This window comes from Peromyscus californicus, unplaced genomic scaffold (genome assembly GCF_007827085.1).
Source record: "Peromyscus californicus insignis strain IS unplaced genomic scaffold, ASM782708v3 Scaffold_10__1_contigs__length_136768540, whole genome shotgun sequence".
Taxonomy (NCBI): Eukaryota; Metazoa; Chordata; class Mammalia; order Rodentia; family Cricetidae; genus Peromyscus; species Peromyscus californicus.
In genome coordinates, this window is record NW_026294391.1 from 61953768 (window position 1) to 61976839 (window position 23072).

The 23072-nt window shown below is 41.6% G+C and overlaps 3 protein-coding genes across 4 annotated transcripts in view; 2 read left to right on the top strand and 1 right to left on the bottom strand.

The window, feature by feature from the left end:
• The window catches only part of Magt1 (magnesium transporter 1), a 43025-nt gene extending 41958 nt beyond the window's left edge, over positions 1–1067 (bottom strand). Inside the window, exon 1 of the mRNA XM_052734641.1 lies at positions 852–1067. Coding sequence (XP_052590601.1) covers positions 852–1052 — 201 coding nt within the window. The 5' untranslated portion in view covers positions 1053–1067. The remainder of the gene's footprint in view (positions 1–851) is intronic.
• A 6445-nt stretch (positions 1068–7512) lies between these two features.
• On the top strand, positions 7513–13891 carry LOC128108279 (cytochrome c oxidase subunit 7B, mitochondrial). The gene is made up of 3 exons (XM_052734652.1): positions 7513–7669; positions 11126–11250; positions 13684–13891. Exons 1-3 carry the CDS (start codon positions 7630–7632, stop codon positions 13759–13761), a joined length of 243 nt encoding a protein of 80 aa, XP_052590612.1. The 5' UTR covers positions 7513–7629; the 3' UTR covers positions 13762–13891.
• Positions 13892–18699: 4808 nt separating this feature from the next.
• Positions 18700–23072, top strand: part of Atp7a (ATPase copper transporting alpha) — a 116461-nt gene continuing 112088 nt past the window's right edge. For both annotated transcript variants that reach the window (XM_052734677.1, XM_052734668.1), the window contains exon 1: positions 18700–18853. The gene's annotated coding sequence lies outside the window, so the exon portion shown is untranslated. The remainder of the gene's footprint in view (positions 18854–23072) is intronic.

The following is a 23072-nucleotide window of genomic DNA, read 5'->3' on the forward strand; positions in this document are numbered from 1 at the left end:
ACTGTGTAAAACTTGGGTTGGTTTTCCATACCTATAAAATTAGAGGGTATAAACAATTGTTACTAATTGTTAGTAGTCTTTTAAAGCTCTAAAAGTATATGGTTCTAAGTCACAAACGTTCAAAAACACAGTGCTAAGAGCCATCTGTTCGGACTGCTAAACATAAAGCTAAAAGAAAAACAACTGGGTGTCTCGGCTCATATCTGTAAACCTGGAAGGCAAATGCAAGATTTTCATGAGTTCGAGTCCAGCATGGGCTACAGTGGGAGAATGCTTCAAAGGAAACAGAACAAAAAATAAAAAGAAAGGAATATTGTATGTTTCCCACATCTCAAAGTCAGTCTGTTCCACAAAGGGGTGGCGTGGGGTGTCTTAGTTTGGTCATTCGTGTCCGTCAAGCACACAGAACACAGCGGAGCACGCTGATAAATGGCACGGAACTGGCATCATCTCACATCTATTTCTCCCACTCCTGGGCTGACAAGACAAGACAGCTCTTACACACGTCCGAGGGGAGCTACATGGTCGACAACAGAAGCTTTCATTAAACCCTCTGGGAAGCAGATCGGGCTCCTCAGCCCGACACCCAAATCGGCCCGAACTCCAGAAGTGTCACAACTTGTACCTGCACATTCCCCAGCTGCTGAAAGCCAGTTAGTCACCAACTTCAGCCTGCTTTTGAATTCGAAACCCCACAACACAAGAAGTTACAGCTCCCGCTTTTGTGAAGCCAACTTCCTCCCCAAGGCGGAATCCAAGTCACGCCCAGCACAGATCCCGGGGAAGGAGTGAGCTGACCCTCTCTAGCCCCAAGCCGAGAAAGTCCCTGCAGCTGGCAGGAGCCGCCTCACCTCCTTCTTTCTTTGGGCAGAGGCCGAGGGAACTCTGGAAACGAGCAGCAGTGCCACCGCCGCGGTCGCACACACACACCAGAGCCACCTCGGCGAGGCCATGTTCGCTCGTCTCTCTCGGTGGCCGGGTGAAACTTTCTTCCAGCAAGGTTCGAGGGTGGGGCGTGAGAACGGGCGAATCGAACCCTTGCCGCTCCCCATTGGCCCGGCTCGGCCCTGCAGGGCGACCCCTCACATTACGTCAAGCACCGCAGACGCCCGCTAAAAATCAGTTCGTTTCCGATTGGTTCCAGGGAGCCAATAGGGAAAGGATAATCTGGAGGTTTCTTATTGGTCTGCTAAAAAGCCTGCACCGCCCCTTTCGTGGTGCGTAAAGACGTCGCGGCTAGCGAATATCAACGCGCATGCGCAGCGGTGAAAGGCTGCGCTTTTGTGGGGGGAGGGAGGAGGGGAGGCGTGGTACAAAATGGTTTGTTCGTTTAAAAATGGAATCATCTTCCAGAAGGCGTTCGTTAAGGATTGTTTGAAATTCGAGCTGGTCTCAGTAATCCAACCATTTGGTTTGAAATGTGAAGGCAAGCGCACCAAGAGTTCAATGTCATCTTTGGCTACATTGCCAGGGTTTCAGGCCAGCCTGAGCAATGTAAGATTGTCTCAAAAAAAGATGCCGGGCGGTGGTGGCGCACGCCTTTAATCCCAGCACTCGGGAGGCAGAGACAGGCGGATCTCTGTGAGTTCGAGGCCAGCCTGGGCTACCAAGTGAGTCCCAGGAAAGGCGCAAAGCTGCACAGAGAAACCCTGTCTCGAAAACCAAAAAAAAAAAAAAAGAGCCCTCGTCGTTTCTCATAACCAAAACCTCAGCATTTGGAAGGTGGAAATGGATGCAGGAGGATTAGGAGTTCAAGAAATTAAACAAACCTTCAGAGTTCCCGTCTAGCCTGGGCTACAAGAGATCTTATATCAAAAAAGCCATTTTTTTGAAACCTACTTATTTAGTATAATATTCTGGAAGAGGGGTTGCAGAAATGTCTCAACAGTTAAGAATATTTAACTCTTCTTGAAGAGGATGCTCCCAGCATCCACATAGCAGCTAACAACCGACCAAACTTCCAGTTCCAGGGGATCTGATGCCTTATTCTGATGTCCACAGGGACCTGGTACACATACATCCATGCAGCCAAAACATTCATATAAACACAGTTGTTTTTTTGAGACAGGGTTTCTCTGTATAACAGCCCTGGCTGTTCTGGATCTCGCTTTGTAGACCATGCTGCCCTCGGAATTCATAGATCTGTCTGCCTCTGCCTCCTTGGATGAAAGGCGTGTGCCACCACCGCTGGGCTTTCTTTGTTTTTTTTGGTGCATACTGTTTTTGCAGATGGCTCGAGTTCTGTTCCCATTACCCACGTTGAGGTGCTCACAATTTCCTGCAACTCCAGCTCTTGGGCCCAGGATTTCATGGCCTCCTCAGACATCTGTTCTCAGTGTACATACTGAAACAGACACCAACATATATGATTTAAAAGAATAAAGAATTTAAAAATATTCTAGCCAGGCATGGTGGTGCATGCCTTTAATCCCAGCACTCAGGAGGCAGAGGCAGGCGGATCTGTGAATTCAAGGCCAACCTGGCCTACAGAGTGAGTTCCAGGACAGCCAGTCAGGGCTAGATATGGAAACCTGTTGCAACTATTGCAAGTTCCTCCCCTGTTGCCACCAGCAGCCCAAGTCCCCACCTAAGCATTCCAGCTTTTGACCATACATGGACACAAACCCAGCTTGTGACTGACACATCATCACCTACAGGCTGTATAATTCCCCTGCTTCTCCCGCCTCATCTCTGGGACTGGAGATCCCACCCAAGAGTTGCTTTGCTAAAATAAACCAGTTCTACATTTTCAATTCGGCTTGATCTGGCTTACTAAGTTGGCCGAGAAACCTATTATCGGGGAACAGAAAACCTATTAGTACCCACTCACATGAGTGATAGGAGCTGAGACCCCAAAGTATTTAAAATCAAAATGAAAGAAAAAAGTAAAAACTGTAATCTAGGCACTGGGAGGCTGAGGCTAGATTGCTACAAGTTTGAGGCCAGCCTGGGCTACAAACCTAGACCTATCAAAAGTGTGGATTGGTGAGATGGCCCAGCACAGCAGGTAAAGACACTTGCTGCCAAACCCAATCTGAGTACAATCCCTTCGGTCCACGAGGTAGAAAGGGAACCAACTCTTGCACATTGTCCTCTGACCTCCACATATGCACCATAAGTATACATGTGCACACACACACACACACACACACACACACACACACACACGCAAAGAAAAAATTTAAAAAGTGGATTTTTTGGGGCCTTTTTGGCAGCATATATACTAAGTTTGGAACTACACAAAGACAACTGTCATGGCCCCTAAAGAAGTTTTTTAAGTTTATTAATGATATTTTAAAACTCTTCACTAAAAACTTAGAGGACCAAGAGGGCTTTACAGACAGCCCATGCCTTTTTACTATTTAGTTTGTTTTGTTGGTGGGAGCAAAAGTAAGGTTGTGAAGAAGTATTTCCCTCTTTTTAAGGATCTTCAGTGATCTCAGCCAGTTTTCATCAAACACCCAATACTCATCTAAAATTAAAGATAATGCTTTACAGCTGAGGAAGATTCCATTTTTTGGTCCAGTTCTGTTTACTGTTTTATAGAGCATTATAAAACTGAAGTGATTCACTAGACAATAGTAATGCCCTCAAGAAGAAAAATCACAAATGATAGTAAAATAAAATCAATCTATTTATAAGTTGGATTTATTTATTTTGCAGTGCAGGGGATTGAGTACAGGACCCCACTCAAGCTGGGCGAGCATTTTCCCACAGGGCTGTATCCAAAGGCCAAGTTGCATTTATTTTGAATGTGCGGAACATATTATGTGATTACTCTTTCAGGTCCTATTGGAAAGCAAAATCCCCACAGAATTATTCCACGATTTGGAGCATTAAGGAGATATGCATTGAGAGGAAAGTAACTGGTCTGAACGTAAGGAGACAGAAAAGAAGCTGACCATGGTGACCTGTAATCCACGCACTCAAAAGATAGAGGCAGGAGGAGCAGGGGTTCAGGATTAGCCTGAGCTACATAGGGAGTTCCACCCTGAGCTACAAGAGACCCTGTCTCAAGAAAACAGAGAGAAGAAACAGAGACAGAGAATGCAATAGCCACATGTAGCCCATGCAAGGAATCCCAGCACTTGGCAGGCTGAAGGCAGGAGAATCACAAGTTTGAGGCCCACTTGGGTTACATGGTGAGTCCCAGTCTCAAAGAAGAGAAAAACGTGTGAATATAGGATATGAAAATATTAAGCTGGGCCTCATAGGGCAGCTTAATTCCAGCTACTTGGGAAGCTGAAGCAGGAAGATTGTAATTTCAATGTCTGCCTGAACTACAGAGTGAGTTAACAGCAATGTGGGCAACTTAGAGCTTATCTCAAAATTTTAAAATGGTTAAATTAAAAGTGTGGCAGCTCACATCTATAATCCCAGCTCTTGGGAAGCTGAAGCAGGCCTTGAGACCAGCCTTGGCTACATAGTAAATTCCAAGTCAGCATGGGCTACAGGATGAGATCTTGTCTCAAACAACGAAACAAACACATACATAAACAAACATACCAAAATAAGCATGGGTGTTTGAGTGTCTTTATTGTATGCTGACTTAGATTGCTTCAGGTATATGATCATTTGGACAGAATACGGTACAGAATCACCAATGACTATAATAATAAAACACAGTGGATGGAAGCTTGATTCAGAACAGGAGCGTCACAATGCATTCTTTATGTTACTCTTTTTTTTTTTTTTTTTTTTTTTTTTTTTGCACACAACCCTCCTTTCCTCACAAGATACTTTTTAATTACAAAGAGAGTGTAGTGATTTTAAAGTGTAGAAATCTGGAGCACAGTGCTTTGATTAAATGATTAAAGTTCATACTATCAATAATGGGACATTCTAAAGCTGCATACTTTCTTTTTTAAACATATTTATTTATTTATTTAATTTATTTTGAGACAGAGTTTCTATGTGTAACAGTCCTGGCTGTCTATGGAACTACCTCTATAGACCAGGCTGGCTTCCAACTCACAGAGATCCGCCTGGCTCTGCCTCCTGAGTGCTGGGATTAAAGGCGTGCGCCACTGCCCGCCGGCCCCATAGTATTCTTGCCAGATGTACATAAACTGAATGGAATCACTCAAAAACAAAGAGGCAAGTTGATATATCAACAGACTATATTTTTCAAAAATCAGAGCACAGACACATAGAGTCATTAGCATCATCATTACTAGTTCTAACACTATAATTGCTTCACATTAATCTTAATCCGAGCTTGAGCAAGATCACTTAAGAATTCTGTACCTTACTCTCTTCATTTGTAAAACTGAGACAACAAGCTTATGTCTATGGATAAAAAAAATTAATGCCAAGCCAGGCGGTGGTGGCGCATGCCTTTAATCCCAGCACTGGGGAGGCAGAGCCAGGCAGATCTCTGTGAGTTTGAGGCCAGCCTGGGCTACCAAGTGAGTTCCAGGAAAGGCGCAAAACTACACAGAGAAACCCTGTCTTGAAAAACCAAAAAAAAAAAAAATAATAATAATGCCAGAAAAGACAAAGAAAGGCTGAAAACAATAGATTTTTAAAGGAGTCTAAAGACACATGGTAACTAAATTCAATGTTGGGATTTAGACTGAATTCTGGATAAAGATCTTGGAAAAACCTGGTGAAATTGGAATATAAGCTGTATTATATCAGAGCTTTTCTCAATTTGGTAACTATATTGTGGTCATACAACAGTCATATATATATCACATATGGGGGTTGGGGATTTAGCTCAGTGGTAGAGCGCTTGCCTAGAAAGGACAAGGTCCTGGGTTTGGTCCTCAGCTCCAGGAAAAAAAATACATATATATCACATATGTAAATACATGAAAAAGACAAAATACACTATCCTGTCCCTTTAATATTTTATTATGAAGGTACCCAAAATGGAGAAAGATTAAATCAATTATACTGGAAATATTCACCTCAAAGGTTCAGATTCACTCAATATTTTATTTTATCTTATTATTTTATTTTCCTATTTGTTGACAGGATCTCATGCATTGAAGGCTTTGTGGTGGAGGATGGCCTTGGACTTCTGTTCTTGCATTCACCTTCTGAGGAGAAAGTATAGATATGCATCTGGCTAGCAAGTTAGTTATTTTTCCTTTTTTTTTATTTTTATTTTCCTTGTCTTTTTTTGAGACACGGTCCCCTGGCTGGCTTAGAACTCACTATGTAGCCCAAGCTACCCTTGGTCTTGTAGGTCATCCTCTCTTCTGTCTACCAAGTGTTGATTACAATAAATTGTATACTATCTCTGTTTTTCTTTTTTTTTTTTTTTTTTTTGAGACAGGGTTTCTCTGTGTAGCTTTGGCGCCTTTCCTGGAACTCAATCTCTAGCCCAGGCTGGCCTTGAACTCATAGAGATCCACCTGCCTCTGTCTTCTGAGTGCTGGGATTAAAGGCATGTGCCACCACCGCCGGGCTACTATCTCTGTTTTAAAAGCATTTTAGCTCTCCCTCTCTCTCTCTCTCTCTCCCTCCTGCCCCTCTCCCAATAAAGCTCTAAAAAGGTAAAAAAAAAAAAAGCATTTTAAAACTTTAATTATGCAGATTCCCTTGAAGTCCAGAAAAAGGTGTTGGATCCACTGGAGTTGAATTTGGAATTGTTCTATTGCACCATCCTGAGTGCTGGGATTATAGATTAAGCCACTATACCTGGCTTTAAGAATGTCTCTTTAGCTGGCAGTGGTGGCGCACGCCTTTAATCCCAGCACTCGGGAGGCAGAGCCAGGCGGATCTCTGTGAGTTCGAGGCCAGCCTGGGCTACAGAGCGAGATCCAGAAAAGGTGCAAAGCTACACAGAGAAACCCTGTCTCAAAAAACCAAAACAAAAAAAATGTCTCTTTATATGACCCTGGCTGTATGGAACTCACTATGTAGACCAGGCTGGCCTCAAGCTCGCAGAGATCTGCCTGCTTCTGCTTCCAGAGTACTGGGATTAAAGGCATATACCACAATATCCAGCCTTTAAAATTCTTTTTTTTCTAAATTTGGAGTTATTTCAAGATTAAAAATTAAAACAAGCATGATGGTGCACACCTTTAATTCCAGCATTTGGGAGGCAGAGGCAGGAGGATCTCTGTGTGTTGGAGGCCAGCCTGGTCTACATAGAGAGTTCCAGAACAGCCAGGACTACATAGAGAGACCCTGTCTCAACCACCCCTCCAAAAAATTACAAAAAAATGATTAAAAGTTAAGCCAATTAGTATAGGTAATAGGAAACAGAAAATGAAAAATTTGAAGTAACAATAGTTTGAAGTGAGACACCAGCCCAAACCTCTGGAGTTTTAGCACAATCTTGAAGCTGGTGCCTTATGTAAGGTCAGTGTCTCTCAGCTCTCTTTTGTAGAGTCCTAAACCTTCCTTCAAAGAACTACCTCAGTGTTCTGTGAATACTCGTCTATGGCCCTTATGAAGCTTGAAACTACATTTCCCAAAGGCCTTTCTTTTCCCTCGCAGGAAACAGGATCACAATTTCTATAGGTCAACCCTCAAATCTCGCGAGCTCTCCCCAAATACCGTTCGGGATCCCTACTGAAAGCCATTTTGTTTTTCAGGGCTCTTTGCAAGGGTAGCTGGGGCGAATTTGCACTCAGGCAGTTCTGTGGTCACCGCATTTCCATCTTCTTCTCCGCGATGTTGCCCTTTGTCAAAAACGCAGTAAGCCGTCTCCAAGGTGAGCAGATAACGTGAGCGAGTCCTTTACAGCTGCCGCGGATCTGTCTGTCCTCGTGCTTTCGTGCCCTTTTCCTCTTCCAGCACTTTTAATTCTAGGTGCACCGTCCTCAGCGTGGTCTCTAGTCACTGGGAAGATAGCAGTTAGAGCGGTAGCCGGGACAGTGGCTTTATCATCCCGTCGTTGTGTTCCTAGCCTAGTTCTGCATTCCCATTCTTCAGGAACCTATGATTTCCAGGAAGAACGCTTGGCGGACACCTGGTTCTCCTTAAGTGATGTTCTAATTTTTATCTTTGGGATTGTATTTATTTATTAAAACAAATAGAGGAACTGATCTTCTACTGTAACGGTGGTAGGACACTAAATCTACCTCACCTGGATTCATAGCAAGGGGAAACCCTAAGTGGTAGCCTGGCAGCTTTAGCCATCTGTAGGTTATTAACGGACTAGTACCTATTGTGAAAACAATCGTGGTCATTTTTTCCTGTTTGAAAGTTAGGCAAGTACGTGGAAAATTGAGACTTTCATTGTATATGGAGAATACATTGGGTTGGAGAGAAAAAATCATTTTCATAATTGCTTTTCTTTGAAGGTGACCTTCAGTAATGTGAATAGAGGTGACTTTACACAACTACCTTTAGCTTGCTTCTCTAATCGTTTTTATTTTTTATTTTACAGCAATATTAGGAGTATCACAAATTATGTTCTAAACACTGAAGTACTTTAGGAATAATTGAAAAAAAAATAGAAACCCAACTGATGTGATGCCACAAATGTATTTATTATTTCTTTCACTTTGGGCAAATCATTTAACTTTATGAGCTTGTTTTCTTGTTTTTGAAAAACAGAGATTAGTAAATAACACATATTTCATAAGATCTTTAACCAAGCTCTGGTCAGTAAACACTGTGCTCCCCCCCCCTTTTTTTTTTTTTTATAGAGCAGAGACTTAAGGAAATCCACTTGGTAAATCATTGTTGAAACAACAGTTTGGTAATCTCAATTTATTTGATCTTTAAGTGCCTTGGGGGATTTTTATACTGCAGGGAAAGGTTATCTTTAAGTGTTCTAGGGGCAGAATGCATTATGAAATATTTATGAATTTGCTTATTCTGGATGTGGCTGTTATCTGATGGTCTCATGTAGACTAGGTTGACCTCCAACTTAATATGTAGCCAAGGATGATCCTCAACTTGTAATCCCCTTGCCCCACTTCCCAAGTGCTGGGATTACAAGTACTTAGTACCTTTATAGACTTAAGTGTGTGTGTGTATGTGTGTGTGTGTGTGTTTCTGCAGCATTAGGATCAAGTCTAGGGAATGCTCGGTAAGCACTACACCAACTGAATTCCCATTTCTCTGGGTGTGGCTGGCTAAAGGTGAAAATGAAAGCTAAGTAAAACAGCTAAAGAACTATATGATGGTTAAGTAGTTATGATTATACAACATAGAGACCATTATTTTTATCTTATTTTTGGGAGGTAATGGGGTTTGAACCCAAAGCTCTGCCACTGAGCGCTCACCCCAGCCTGAAACTATTACGTTTTTAAGTGTGAGTGAGTAGACAGCATTTTTATTTTGTTTTTATTTTTGAAATGGTCTCACTCTAATCCAGGCTGGCATTAAAATTGAATGCAATTTTTCTCCCTTAGCTTTCCAAGGGCTGAGAGTACAGGTGTAAACCGACGAGTCTCAAATCAACATTGCTCTCTTTCCACTGTATCTGTAAGCACCTTTAAAGACCCTTAAAACAATAAGGACATGATACCTAGGTTGGAGAGGAGAGACAAAAACAAAACTAATAGCTTTTCTTGGTATTTACCACTTCTTTCTAGTTTTATTCATTATTAACCTGCCTATATACCTTGTTCTTCATCAAAACTTGATTGGCTTTCTGGTACAGTAGATCTATCTCTGTCAATTTTAATTCTACTTTTCTACATCTATATAAACAAATGCTCCCTGCCATTCAAAGTACTTAGTTAATTCTACTTTCTTGTACTACAGTGATTTTGTCTTTAGATATAATATTCACTTCTAGGCTAGAAATTACCTAATGATAAAATCTCTATCTTACACATTTATATATATATATATTCCATTTTAAAAATTATTTTTATTTTATGTGTACTAGTGTTTTGCCTGCATGTATGTCTGTGTGAGGCTGTCAGATCCCCTGGAACTGGACTTACAGACAGGTGTGAGCTGCCGTGTGGGTGTCGGGAATTGAACCCAGGTCCTCTAGAAGAGCAGCCTACTCTTACCCACCGAGCCATCTCTCCAGCCCCTATACTCTTATTTTTTTGAGACAGGGTCTCATGCATTCTAGGCTGACTCCTGATCTCACCTCCATCTTCCAAGTGCTGGGATTACAAATATGCTTGCCTGTATATATATACTCTTATTATATAATAGAGCCTTATTCATTTCTAATTGTTTTAAAATTTAGCTTACCATAGTTTAGAGATATTTTGTTGTAATTTTATGGTGATAAACATTTGATATGTATTAATGTGATAATTTTGAATTTATTTTCCCTTGTATACTTTATATTATTGAGCAATGTTGAGTAAATTTTAGTGAAAATTGAAGTCAGAGATATTCAAATTAATGAGTTGTATCCAATAAACCATTACTGACATACATTTCCAATTTTTCTCCTCCAACCATTTTTTGAGACAAGGTATCACTGTATAGCTCTAGCTGGCTTGGAACTTACTATATAGATCAGGCTGTACTTGAACTCACAGAGAGCTGCCTGCCTCTGCCTTGGAGAGCTTAGATTAAAAGGTGTGTGCTATCATTCCTGTCCTCCAACTTTTTATTCTGAAAACTTTTGGGAATCCAGAAAATTGAGACTAGCATGAAGAACATTCACCATTATGTGTTAACATTTTGTTGTATTTATTTAATCCTGCTTTTGTCTGCACGTCAGTTTATCATGTGTATATTTTTGAGATAGAGCATTTCTCTAGCTCAGTCTAGCCTGGAATTCACTGTGTAGCTCAATTTGGCTTTGAACTGGCAATTCTCCTGTCAGTTTTCCAAGTGCTGAGATTACAGATGTGAGCTCTAGGGCCTGGCATTTCATTTTCAGAGCATTTGAGAAGATGCTTACTTGTTCTTTTCTTTCTTTCTTCCTTCCTTTCTTTGTTTCTTTCCTTTTTTTTTTTTTTTTTTTTTTTTTGAGACAGAGTTTCCCTATCTAGCCCTGGCTGTCCTGGAACACTCTCTGTAGACCAGGCTGTCAAACTCACAGAGCTCCACCTACCTCTGCCTCCCAAGCATTGGGATGAAAGGTGTGCACCACCACCTCCAGGTCACTTGTTCCTATGTGTAATGTGGTTAACATTTAGTTGAATTGCATAGTATGTAGCATTCACTACCTTTCCTGCTTGGTAGTTGTGTTCTCTCTGTTTTAATAATTGACACATATATTTCTGTGTTCTTTTTTAAGTTCGAAGCATTCAGCAAGTGGTGGCAAGGCAGAGCCACCAGAAACGGACACCCGATTTCCATGACAAATATGGAAATGCTATATTAGCAGGTGGATTCCTCTTCTGTGTTTCTACATGGACATATGTAAGTACTACTAGTTGATTATTTTTTCTTTTTTTTTTCTTTTCAAACTCCCTGAAGCACTTTATTTTGTGGCATGGCACTGTGGTTTAACCTCCAGGCCTTTCATATGCTAGGTAAGTGCTCTCCTTTTGAGCTGCAGCGCAGTTTCCTGGGAGCTCATTTAAAAATGCAGGAATCTCCCCAGCATGGAGGTGCATACCTGTAATTCTAGCACCTCTGAGGCAGAGTCTGGATGGTCACTAAAGTTCCTGAAGGTTCGAGACCAGTGTGGTCTACATAGTGTGAGAGCCAAAGTTACACTTTAATCACTATGCATAAGAGAGCCGATTCATGAAACAAAAATGTCCCTGATCAGCAAGCCTCTTGCCTAAGGACAGATAGTTCCTGGAATGATTATTTCTTCTTTTGCAGTGCTAGAGATTGAACTCAGGGTCTTGTACATGGTAGGCAAGTGTTCTGTCATTGAGCTATACTTTCAGGTCAGTGGTTTTTCATTTAGATTTGTTTTATTCTTATCTAGTCTATGTATTGGGAATGTTAAATTTCTAGTGAAGGAGGGATTTGAAAGACTGTCCACCCATTGTGGGTTATGTCTTTGTTTGCATTCAGCATTCACCCATCTTCTATTTTTTTTTAAGATTTGTTTTTATTATGTATACAATATTCTGTCTGCATGTATGTCTGCAGGCCAGAAGAGGGCACCAGATCTCATTACAGATGGTCATGAGCTGCCATGTGGTTGCTGGGAATTGAACTCAGGACCTCTGGAAGAGCAGCCAGTGCTCTTAACTGCTGAGTCATTTCTCCAGCCCCCATCTTCTATTCTTAATGTTTCCAGTAACAAATTGCTTGTTGGATCACAAGACAGCCCTTTTCTATATTGTGTAGCTATTAGAAGGATCTTATTTGTGGAGCCCAAGCATGGTGGTATATGCCTGTAATCCCAGCCCTTGAGAGGTTTAGACAAGAGGATTGCAATTGTGAGGTTAGACTGGTCAGATATTCTGACCCATCATATTTCCATATGACAGCCATTAGCTAGTCGAAGACTTCTGTCATAGGTTGTAAAGCACATACTTGACATTGACTGGGGCCTGGATTCAATCCACAGCACTAAAAAACCAAACCAAACCAAAACCCAGAAACCATTAGCATAGTGTCTTTAATTTGTTAAGATTAAAACATCTATGTTTTCTGGATTTTCATATTTTGAGTCACCTTCCCGGATATACTTCAGCGATCAGATTTCCTTTTAAGATTCTGTAATCCGAACTGGTGCACAAGCCAGTGTGGTTGTAGTTCCCTGCAATCCCAGCACTTGGGAGAATAAGCAGCTAGAGCTAGAGCAAGTTTGAGGCCAGCTTGCGATACATAGTTGACTTTGTCTCCCAAAAAAACAAGCAAACAAAACAACAACAACCAAAACCCCACCCAAAACCTGAGTATAATTTTCTTGATAGATGAAATGTAACTTGTTTTCCATATTTCAGGGCTCTGCATCTGTTGCTTAACAACGTATTTTCTGGGTAAAAGTGGTTATTTTGAAATTTTGAGCAATGTATTTTGGGTGTAAGCGATACAAATTGCTGAGTGAAGTGGTACACATCTAGAATCCCAGCACTAGAGGTGCAGGGGGATCAAGAGTTTGGGGTCAGCCGGGCGGTTTTGGCGCACGCCTTTAATCCCAGCACTCGGGAGGCAGGGCCAGGCGGATCTCTGTGAGTTTGAGGCCAGCCTGGGCTACCAAGTGAGTTCCAGGAAAGGCGCAAAGCTACACAGAGAAACCCTGTCTCGAAAAACCAAAAAAAAAAAAAAAAAAAAAGAGTTTGGGGTCATCTTCAGCTACATAGCGAGTCTGAGGCCACCCTGACCTACATGGAACCCTAGCTCAGTGAAACAAAAGGGACAGTCCAATCCTTGCCTGAAGTTAAAGATACTATTAATTTTGGTGCTGGGGATTAAACCCAGGGTCTTGTGTATCTAAGCACCTTTAATGATCTGTACCTCAGCCTTGAAGTCAGATATTAAAATGAAATGAGTTTTCTTAGGTAGTTGTGCTTGACAGGCAAAATTTTGGAGGGGAAGAAAATGTAAAATATAATTTTGAATTAAGAACAATTTAAAATTCATTTCCTCATTCTTCTAGCCACATTCCAAGTATTTAACAGTCAGCTACGGCCAGTGACTTCTGTATTGGACAGTGCAGATTTAGAACATTTCCCTCAAGTCTGAACGTTGAATTAAACAAACTGCTTTGTAGAGTTAGGACAGCAATTGGTTTTGACCTCTATGAAAAGCACTGTATCCCTGGTAGCATTCTGTTTGCTGTTAACCTAAGAAGCAGAATTCTTTGTAATTTTAAAGAAACAGTTTCCAAGTTGAGAATGGACTGTGGTTTAAATATGTTAACTGACAGTCTTTTAATTCTTACAGACAGCAACACAAATTGGCATAGAATGGAACCTGTCTCCTGTTGGCAGAGTCACCCCAAAGGAATGGAGAGATCAGTAGTCATGCCATCTGCTACAATAATCAAGTGATTGTGTCGAAATCAACTTAGAAGTGATTCCAAGTCAAAGAATCATGTGTTCACTAAAATATAGCATATTGAAGAAAAAATAAAGTACTTCTGAAACCTTCATTTTAGGTTGTTTTCTTCCTTTGTAAACGAAGCCAAGAGTGATGACTTTTCATTTATTTAAGCATTGTATTTGAGTCAAAAATCTGTGCTGTCTATTAAAAATGGCTTTTTTCTTTGAAGTGGTATGAGGGCAATCTATGATCTGGAAGACGACTTTATAGTAAGCTGAAATCACATCTAGTGAATAAATAACCACAGAGCTCAGTCAAGAGTTTGGTCCGGATAGGTTATGCCTAGTACCTTCTACCTCACGGTGATATTTGGAGTTGGCATTAACTCCCTTCCTCTCCTGCTTAGAGAATTTAAACTGTCACCAAACCCAAGCGAATAATGATCCTGTACATGTGAGCTAGGTTTGCTAAAGACTAGCTCCTCAGCCCCTATAACACATTTGCCTTAATTAGGTGGTGGATTTTTAGCATAATCCTTAAGTAGGATCTGTCACATGCTTCCTAGTTATTGTTGCCATAACAATAAGAGTATCTGTTAATCATGGATTTAAAGTGATAACATTTTGATACTTGACTCATTGGCCTCTCCTGTTGGCTTTCTGTAATTCTAGAAATACTATACCACATTTAGGTTTGGGGATTGTCCTGAGTTTAGTATATGGCACTGAACTTGCTGTGTAAGATGTCAACTAAGTGAAACGTTAATTGAATTGGGTGCTCCATTCTTTTGGTTAGAGCTGTAAGTCTACAGTTACATTTATAATGTTCTAGTAAGCAGAGCATGGAGTTCTTGTCAAGTAGCATTATTTGTATTAGATTTAGAGAACCCAGATACAAAACTGAGTTAGAGAAGTTGCCTTTAAGCCGGGCGGTGGTGGCGAACACCTTTAATCTCAGCACTCAGGAGGCAGAGGCAGAGGCAAGTGGATCTCTGTGAGTTCGAGGCCAGGCTGGGCTGCAGAGTGAGTTCCAGGACAGGCTCGAAGCTACACAGAGAAACCCTGTCTCGAAAAAAAAAAAAAAAAAAAGTTGCCTTTAGCAATCTCTAAATTTCTCTGCTAGGAATTTCACATTCTGCTTACTGAAAGATTGTATGATTTCTACTTGTAAGATTTGTAACTATATTAATACTATTCGATAAAACTTAAGCTGGATGTGGTGCCATACACCTTCAACCCCAGCATTCAAGAGGTGGGGAGGCAGGAGGATCAGTGCAAGTTCCAGGCTAGTCAGGTCGTACATAGTTGAAACCCTGCCCCCCCAAACCAAAAAACTTGAACATTTTTATGAAATCTGTAGAAATGTTCAAACTGGTATTAAGCCATTCAAATACAAATTAATCTGAATGTGGTTAAACTTTTAAAAGATGTTTTAGGGGGTTGAGGATTTAGCTCAGTGGTAGAGCGCTTGCCTAGCAAGTGCAAGGCCCTGGGTTCGGTTCTCAGCTCCGGGGGGTTGTGGGGTGGGGGAAGATGTTAGATCCTACACCTTTTAACCTCAGAACTAGCACTCATTTATGATGAGGTAATTAATGTTCCCTATGATCTCTTTTGTTGAGTAAATGATAGTTGTCAGCTGCATGTAACATTTTACATTTGATTTTTGTGTTTGTGCCCACATTGACCACAGTGCACGTGTGAGGGTCAGAGGACAACTTTGGGGAGTAGGTTCTCATTTAACTAGGTCCTGGGGAATAAACTCAGGTCGCCAGATTTGGCAGCAGGTGCGCCACCTGCTGACCCACCTTGCCCTCCTTTGGTGGATGACTGTAACACTACCATAACCACTAGTAGCAATGAAGCAGTAGTTATTGATTCTTGCCCCCACAATATTCTAACCTGCATGCTTTCCTGTTACACTCAGCCAGGTAGGTTCAACCCTTTCATGAAAATGTCGTCAGTTGTACCTCTAACACCTTCCTTGGAATTTTATTATTACCTAGAGTTGGGAGGTCACTAAATTAACTTCTCTGTTATATATTTTTCTTTTCTTCTTCTTTTTTTTTTTTTTTTTGGTTTTTCGAGACAAGGTTTCTCTCTGTAGCTTTGGAACCTGTCCTGGAACGCACTCTGTAGCCCAGGCTGGACTCGAACTCACAGAGATCCGCATGCCTCTGCCTCCCAAGTTCTGGGATTAAAGGCGTGTGCCACCAACGCCCTGCTTGTTATGTATTTCAATGGCTGAAGAATTGAGACAATTTACCTCACAAGCATTACTAATCCTTTAAAATTCTTTGAGGCACTATGAACTACTTTAGATTAAGCTGAATATCATAAAGTCCTGTTTTTAACTTTACTCTGAAATGAAATTGTCATGTATTTTTTTGTTATTTAAATTCATTAAGCTTAACAAGTACAAAACACTGGTATTTTGAGAATACAGATGTTGCCTTTTTTAAAGTTCAAAGATTTGCTCTTTATGTGTGCCACTTCATGGAGGTGCCATTGTATGCCGGAGTTACAGGCAGTTGTGGGAAGTATTCTTAACCATAGGGCCATCCCAGCCCCAGATGTTGTCTCCTTACCCTGGTGACTTCATTAAGAATATATTAATGTCACATTTGAAGCAATTTGGAGGTACTTAATTACTGAACTCACAGCAAACCTAAAACCTACTGAAGACGTCCTTTGACAATATAGTAATATTGTTCAATATAGTAATCATGAAAAGAATATTAATATGCTTGAGCATTCGTGGGCAGTAGAGAGGATGGAGGCAAAGATGACATTTTAGGTGGTAGGTGACAGAAAACCAATATCTAGATTAACTAGAGGGGTAGCTAGCTGACTTGCTATCCTGCTTCTCTAAAGCTGGTTTCCTGATTCCTACCATTGAGTGAGTTTTATTTTTAATAGTTCAATGTAGCTAGAGTTTTCCTGCCTGGCCCACGGTCAGGACAAATCTCTCTCACCTGCCAGTCCCACAGCCACTCAGACCCGACCAAGTAAACACAGAGACTTATATTGGTTACAAATTGTATGGCCGTGGCAGGCTTCTTGCTAACTGTTCTTACAGCTTAAATTAATCCATTTCCATTAATCTATACCTTGCCACATGGCTCGTGGCTTACCGGCATCTTCACATGCTGTTTCTCATCATGGTGGCTGGCAGTGTCTCTCTCTCTCAGCCTTCCACTTCCCAGCTTTATTCTCCTCCTTGTCCTGCCTACACTTCCTGCCTAGCCAATGGCCAATCAGTGTTTTATTTATTGACTAATTAGCAACACATTTGTCATACAGAACATCCCACAGCAGTTCAACGACAGTTGTGTTGGGAAAAATGTGTACCAAGTGGCCAAAGGTATAAACTATGTGAATAGTGATATTTTTGTGAATTTCTTTGAGTTTAACACCAATCATATTGCACTTATAATTCAATTTGTCGATATTATGGAGACCACTTAAAAGTCACCTTAGTTTCTTTAAAAAATTAATTTTAAAATTATGTGTATATGTGCTTGGGTATGTGCACATTTGGGTGTTGATGGCCTCCGAGTTCAGAAAAGGGTGTTGGGTCCCATGGAGCTGTAGTTACAGGCAGTTGTGAACTACTCATTGTGGATGTTGGGAAGTGAATTTGGGTTCTCTACAAGAACAGTATGTGCTCTTAACCACTGAGCCATTACTCTAGCCCCTTTTTATTAAAAAAAATTATTTTATTGCATGTATTTATACGTGGGTGTGCTGTATGTACTATATATAGCTCAGGTGTGAAGACCAGAGGACAACTTGGGGGAGTTCTCTCTCTCCACCAAGGATGGAGCTCAGGTCAGTAGGTTTGGTGGTAAGCATTTTTACCTGCAGGGGATTCAACTCAAGGAATTGCCAGCCACTAAGCTATACCTCCAACCCCATTGTATGATTTTTTTTTTTCAAGACAAGGTTTCTCTGTAGCTTTTGGAGCCTGTCCCCGAACTCACTCTGTAGGCCAGGCTGGCCTTGAACTCAGAGATTCACCTGCCTCTGCCTCCCAAGTGCTGGGATTAAAGGCATGCACCACCACCGCCCGGCCCGTGTTGATTTTTTTTTTTAAGAAAATCTCTGTGTGCGCGTGCGCGCAAGCACGTACCACAGCATATATGTGGGTTAGAGGACAGTTTATAGCAGCAGTCTGTCATCTGTCATTTGGGTAGATTTATTTTTTCTGTGTATATGGGTGTTTTGTCTGTTTGTACGTCTGTGCACCAGGTGTAGGCAGTACCCTAGAAGGCCAGAAGAGGGCATCAGAGTTGTTACTCGCTCGAACTGGAGTAACAACTGGTTGTGAGCTACCATTAGTTCTCTGGAAGTCAGTGCTCTTAAGAACTGAGCTATCTCCAGCCTGGAGAAAAATTTTTTTTTTTTTTTTTGAGACAGGGTTTTACTCTATACCCAGTATGGCCAGGAACTCACTATGTAGCCCAGGCTGGATCCAACTCGCCATCCTCTTGCCTCATTCAAGCGCTGGGAATGCAGGCAGGAGCCATCACGGTGAACCACGATGTCATTGGAAGTTCATGGTTATGATTTTTCCCGTCGGGAGTTAGTTTAGTAAGTAAACACAGTTTGCCAGGTTTCCGATATTTTATGCTGGACAAGGACGAACTATAGAAGGTTTTTGGTAAGCTCTTATTGTTCAAGTACGTTTTCCCCTTTTGGTTGAGTTTGCATGAGGCACCAGGGTTGGAAGCCAAGGGGGACTCTGAGGTCTAACCCATCTCGGCCGAGGCTGCATGCGGGCAGCAGGGGGCGCACGGAGCTCAGGGAGCGCACTCCCTTTCACGTGACCTGGGCCGTTTTCCCCAGGCGGCCCAGCTTCCGGGCTCCAGCATCACCCGGAAGTGGGGGCCGCGGAGGAGGGCGGGGCAAACGCTGCGGGCTGGGGAGGCTGGGGCTGGGAAAGCCATCGAGGGAGGAGCTGCCGCCGCTGGCGCCCAGACTCTTCAGTGTGTGAGAGCGCGGAGGCTGCGTGCGGGCTGATCGCTACCTCCCTGCGGAGTGCCGGAGCTCGAACCCCAGCCCTGGAAACCCAGGTGAGTCCCACAGCGGCTCCCCATCGGCGACTTCATTGGAGGGGCCGTTTTGTCAGTTGGTTTACTGTCTAGAGTGGTGAGAAGGTCACCACTCTAAGCTGGGGCAGTCTCTAAACTCCTTCACAACTCGCATATTTAACCACACTTAGGCTTTACCCTCCCGACCAGGACAGAAAAGGGAGGTTGGGTCCTGATTTATGTCACTTTGTTGTGCTCTTCTGGAGAGAATATTCTGGTCATCTGTGGCCTGTGTTAGTTAATTGTGGACACTAGAAGGTCTGCCCGCAGTGGACTTCTTGTGAACTGGGATCATTGCTTAGTGACATCTCTTTCTACTTTAGAAACTGAGGTTCTGAAGACCACCATCACTGACTAAATATTTTTGGAAAACGGGCATTTGGCTTCTTGTCACGTTCTGGGAGCATTAAGCTAAACGGAGACTCGTCACTCCTTCGTTTTGTTTTTTGTACTCCATTTCTAGTAAAGTTAGAGCCATCCCTGTCCCACCCTGAGACGCCTTTCTGAGCCTCTTCCTCTGTTCATTTTTCCCTTTTCCTCTTCCTCCCCTTTCTCAGTGCTGGGGGTTGAATTCAGTGCCTACCACATGCTGGGCTGCATCTTACTTTTGACAATTTTTGTTGTAGATGCCGAGGTTATTTTAAACTCAGACAACACTCATGCTTTTACAAGCCAATAATTTTTCTAGGATCTGAACTTTGTTTTAATTATAGTCTCATTATTTAGTAATAAGGCTTTGTATTGAGACAGTGTGTGCAGAACATTGAATTAAGTGATACTGAGGTTGAGGGATGGGGCAATTCCAGATTGAGACAGTTCCTGGACTCAAAAGAGTTTGCACTCAATTGAGTCGAATTCAGCTAGGAAGATCTTGGGTTCTAGCAGCCTCACTAATTGGATAAACAACTTAGGTTGTTTATACCATCCCTCTTAATGAAAGGTTATTTTGAACAGAGATTTTAGTGTTTTAATTTCAAACTTTCCTGCAACTATGGTAGTCACATGAAAGTTTTGTTATCATACTTGAGTGTCCCACAATGAAGTAGGAAAGAAACACACAATCACCTAGTCACTTAAAATCTCAGAACATATATTACAACCAGGAAGTGTTTATATGGGTGTCTGGAAAGAAGCATTTGAGCTGGGTCTGGAAAAGTAGATAGGACTTAGCTCTGTAGGAATGGAATAGTCCAGGCACAAAAATACTGGTAAGATCACACTGTACACCAATGTGCCTATTTCTAACAACTACCCTTTCAAGATTTCAAGGGGAAAAAAAGACTAAGGGCTGGGGAGGTAGTTAGCTGGTAGAGTGTTGCCTTTTCATGGACAAGGCCATAAGTTCTATCCCTGGAACCTTGAAAAAAGTTAAAATACACCAGTCGGCAGTGGCGCACGCCTTTAATTCCAGCACTCAGTAGGCAAGGCCAGCCTGGTCTATAGAGCGAGATCCAGGACAAGCACCAAAACTACACAGAGAAACCCTGTCTCGAAAAACCAAAAAAAAAAAAGTTAAAATACAAAAAAAATCATGAAGGATAGTCATATAGAATTAATTGTTAATCCACAAAAAGCCTACATGTAGAAAAAAAGAGAAATGATAAACATAGTGAGCTTAATGGTAATATAACCCCAAATTTAAAAGACACAAAAGTAGATAGGCATGGTTTGTGTTTTGGGAGCAAGTCTTGCCTTCCTCCATTATGTTTCTTTGTTGAGCCTCAATCAGTTTTTAATTCTGATTATTGTGCCTTCATTTGCAATGACTTAAAGTATTGGCTGCCAGGTGTGGTGGCGTACACCTTTGATCCCAGCATTCAGGCGGCAGAGGCAGGCTGGATCTCTGAGTTCAAGGCAAGCCTGGTCTACAGATCGAGTTCCAGAGCAGCCAGGGCTACACAGAGAAACCCTGTCTCAACCTCGCCCCCCACCAAATTGTTGGCATTGAGTAACTTTTTTTTTTTTTGGTTTTTCGAGACAGGGTTTCTCTGTGTAGTTTTGGTGCCTGTCCTGGATCTCACTCTACAGGCTGGCCTCAAACTCATGCAGATCTGCCTGGCTCTGCCTCCCTAGTGCTGGGATTAAAGGTGTACGCCACCACCGCTCAGCACAAGTAACATTTTTTAAAGCCAGAAGCTGTTCCAATTTCCCCTCAAGGAATCCTTGCGTTTTTCCTCAAATTGATTTCTCTTCTCATCTTGCTAATGTAATAGAAACTCTTCAAACCAGTGTTAGATCTTGATTTGTGGCCCCAAGCTAATGTTAAACACTATTTTTTCCTAAAGGATAAGTGAACATCTTTTTTCCTTAATGCAGAAGACTGCTTTCTTTGGAAAAAAATGCATGTAAAAGCAGTAAAATTTGTTTTGGGATAAGGGAGAGGAGGCAATGATGGAGAAAGAAGGAGGGAGATAAAGTGGAGAAGAAATGGAGGGCGCTCCAGTATATCACAGGTAACACATCATAACCTGTACTCCTATGAGGGCTCTAAAAACTACACATTCCTCTTTAAAAAGTCTAAATTACTGTTAAACTGATTTTTATTTATATAGTTTATTCAGATTTGCTTGGCAAATGAAATAATAATTAAAAGTTTTGACGTTACAGGGAATGAAAATATATTCATTTTCCAGTTAGGAAGTAAATTTTCTGAGCTGATACAGTCCCTTGCATAGATGAAAATAATATTTTGGAGTTTTCTCCTAAAATCCTCTTTACCTATCTTTGTTAAAAGGACAGTCCAGGTTTTCCAAGTATTTTTGTTCTTAAAATTTTTTTTGAGACCAGGTCTCTCATTATGTAGCCTTGGCTGTCCTGGAACTCACTGTACAGACTAAGCTGGTCTTCAACAGAGATCCACCTGCCTCTGCCTCTTAAGTGCTGAGATTAAAGACATGCCACCCCATGCTTAGGGAAAAATTATTTGTGTGTGTATGTGTTTGTGTCCCTGTGTCCTTTGAAACCAGGAGAGTGTGTCTGATGCCCTGGATACAAGAGGTTGTGAACTTCCTGCCACTGGTGCTGGGACCCGAACTAGGCTCAGTAAGTGGTGATCCATCTTTCCAGTCCCATTTTTTTGTCTTTTGAGATAGGGTTTCTCTATGAAGCCTTAGTGGCCTGGAGCTTGCTATCTAGATTAGGCTAGCTTTAAATTTGGCAGTGATCTTCCACTATACCTCCCTGAGTGTTAGGATTGTATATATCACCATGCCTTTTTTTTAAAAAGAGCATTCTGCTTTAATTAACATCCTGTCAAAAAAGTGTTATTTTTGAACATTTTACTTGTTCATTTTTTGTACATGTGCATTTGTATGTGGGTGTCTGTATGTATGCAACAGCTCGAATGTGGAGGTCAGAGGACAACTTGGAGGACTCAAGTCTGTCATCTACTATGTGGGTGCTAGAGATTGAATTCAGGTTATCAGGCTGGGCGGCGGGCACCCTTATCAGCAGCCTGTGATTGTTTTGTTCTTTTTGAGACAGTGTCTCATGTCGCCTAGACTGGCCTTGGACGCCTGTTTCTCTTACTTCCATCTTCCAAGCGATGGGATAATAGATGCCAATGTTCTGTTATTAGAGAGGAATATTTCCTAGGACATAAGTAAGAATAAGAATGAGGCAGGTAGCTGATAAACCATGACTAGAATATTTCAGTTCAAACTACCATTCTGACAATTGTAGTTCTTTTACTTCTTGATCTCAGTCTGTAGGTTGACTTAATGTGATGGAACTTACTTCTGAGTGTGGTGGTATATGCTTAATTCCTAGCACTTGAGATGCTAAGTCAGGAATATTAAGAGTCTGAGGCCAGCCTGGGCTACATAGCAAGACCTCGTCTCAAAGAAACAAAATAAAAGAAAAAAAACTTGCAGATTTAACTCATTAAGGTAATATGGCAAGAAAAGTAACAATATTTATTTAGGATGCGTGTTATTATAGAGTAGGTGCTGTGTTTCTGGTTTCATAAATATGTTCCTATATTGTCTAGCATTGTCAGCAAATTGATTTCCTCATTTGTGAGTTCAAGTATGAGAGATCACACCGATTTTCACAAATACTTCTTTTTTTTTTTTTTTTTTGTTTTTTTGTTTTTTTGTTTTTTTGTTTTTTTGAGACAGGGTTTCTCTGTGTAGCTTTGCACCTCTCCTGGAACTCACTTGGTAGCCCAGGCTGGCCTCGAACTCACAGAGATCCGCCTGGC

Bases quoted from the DNA above. Each gene is read 5' to 3' on its own strand.
- LOC128108279 (XM_052734652.1), top strand. From the start codon at position 7,630: ATGTTGCCCTTTGTCAAAAACGCAGTAAGCCGTCTCCAAG. The intron at 7,670-11,125 runs GTGAGCAGATAA...TTCTTTTTTAAG, and splicing joins CGCAGTAAGCCGTCTCCAAG to TTCGAAGCATTCAGCAAGTG. The intron at 11,251-13,683 runs GTAAGTACTACT...TAATTCTTACAG, and splicing joins GTGTTTCTACATGGACATAT to ACAGCAACACAAATTGGCAT.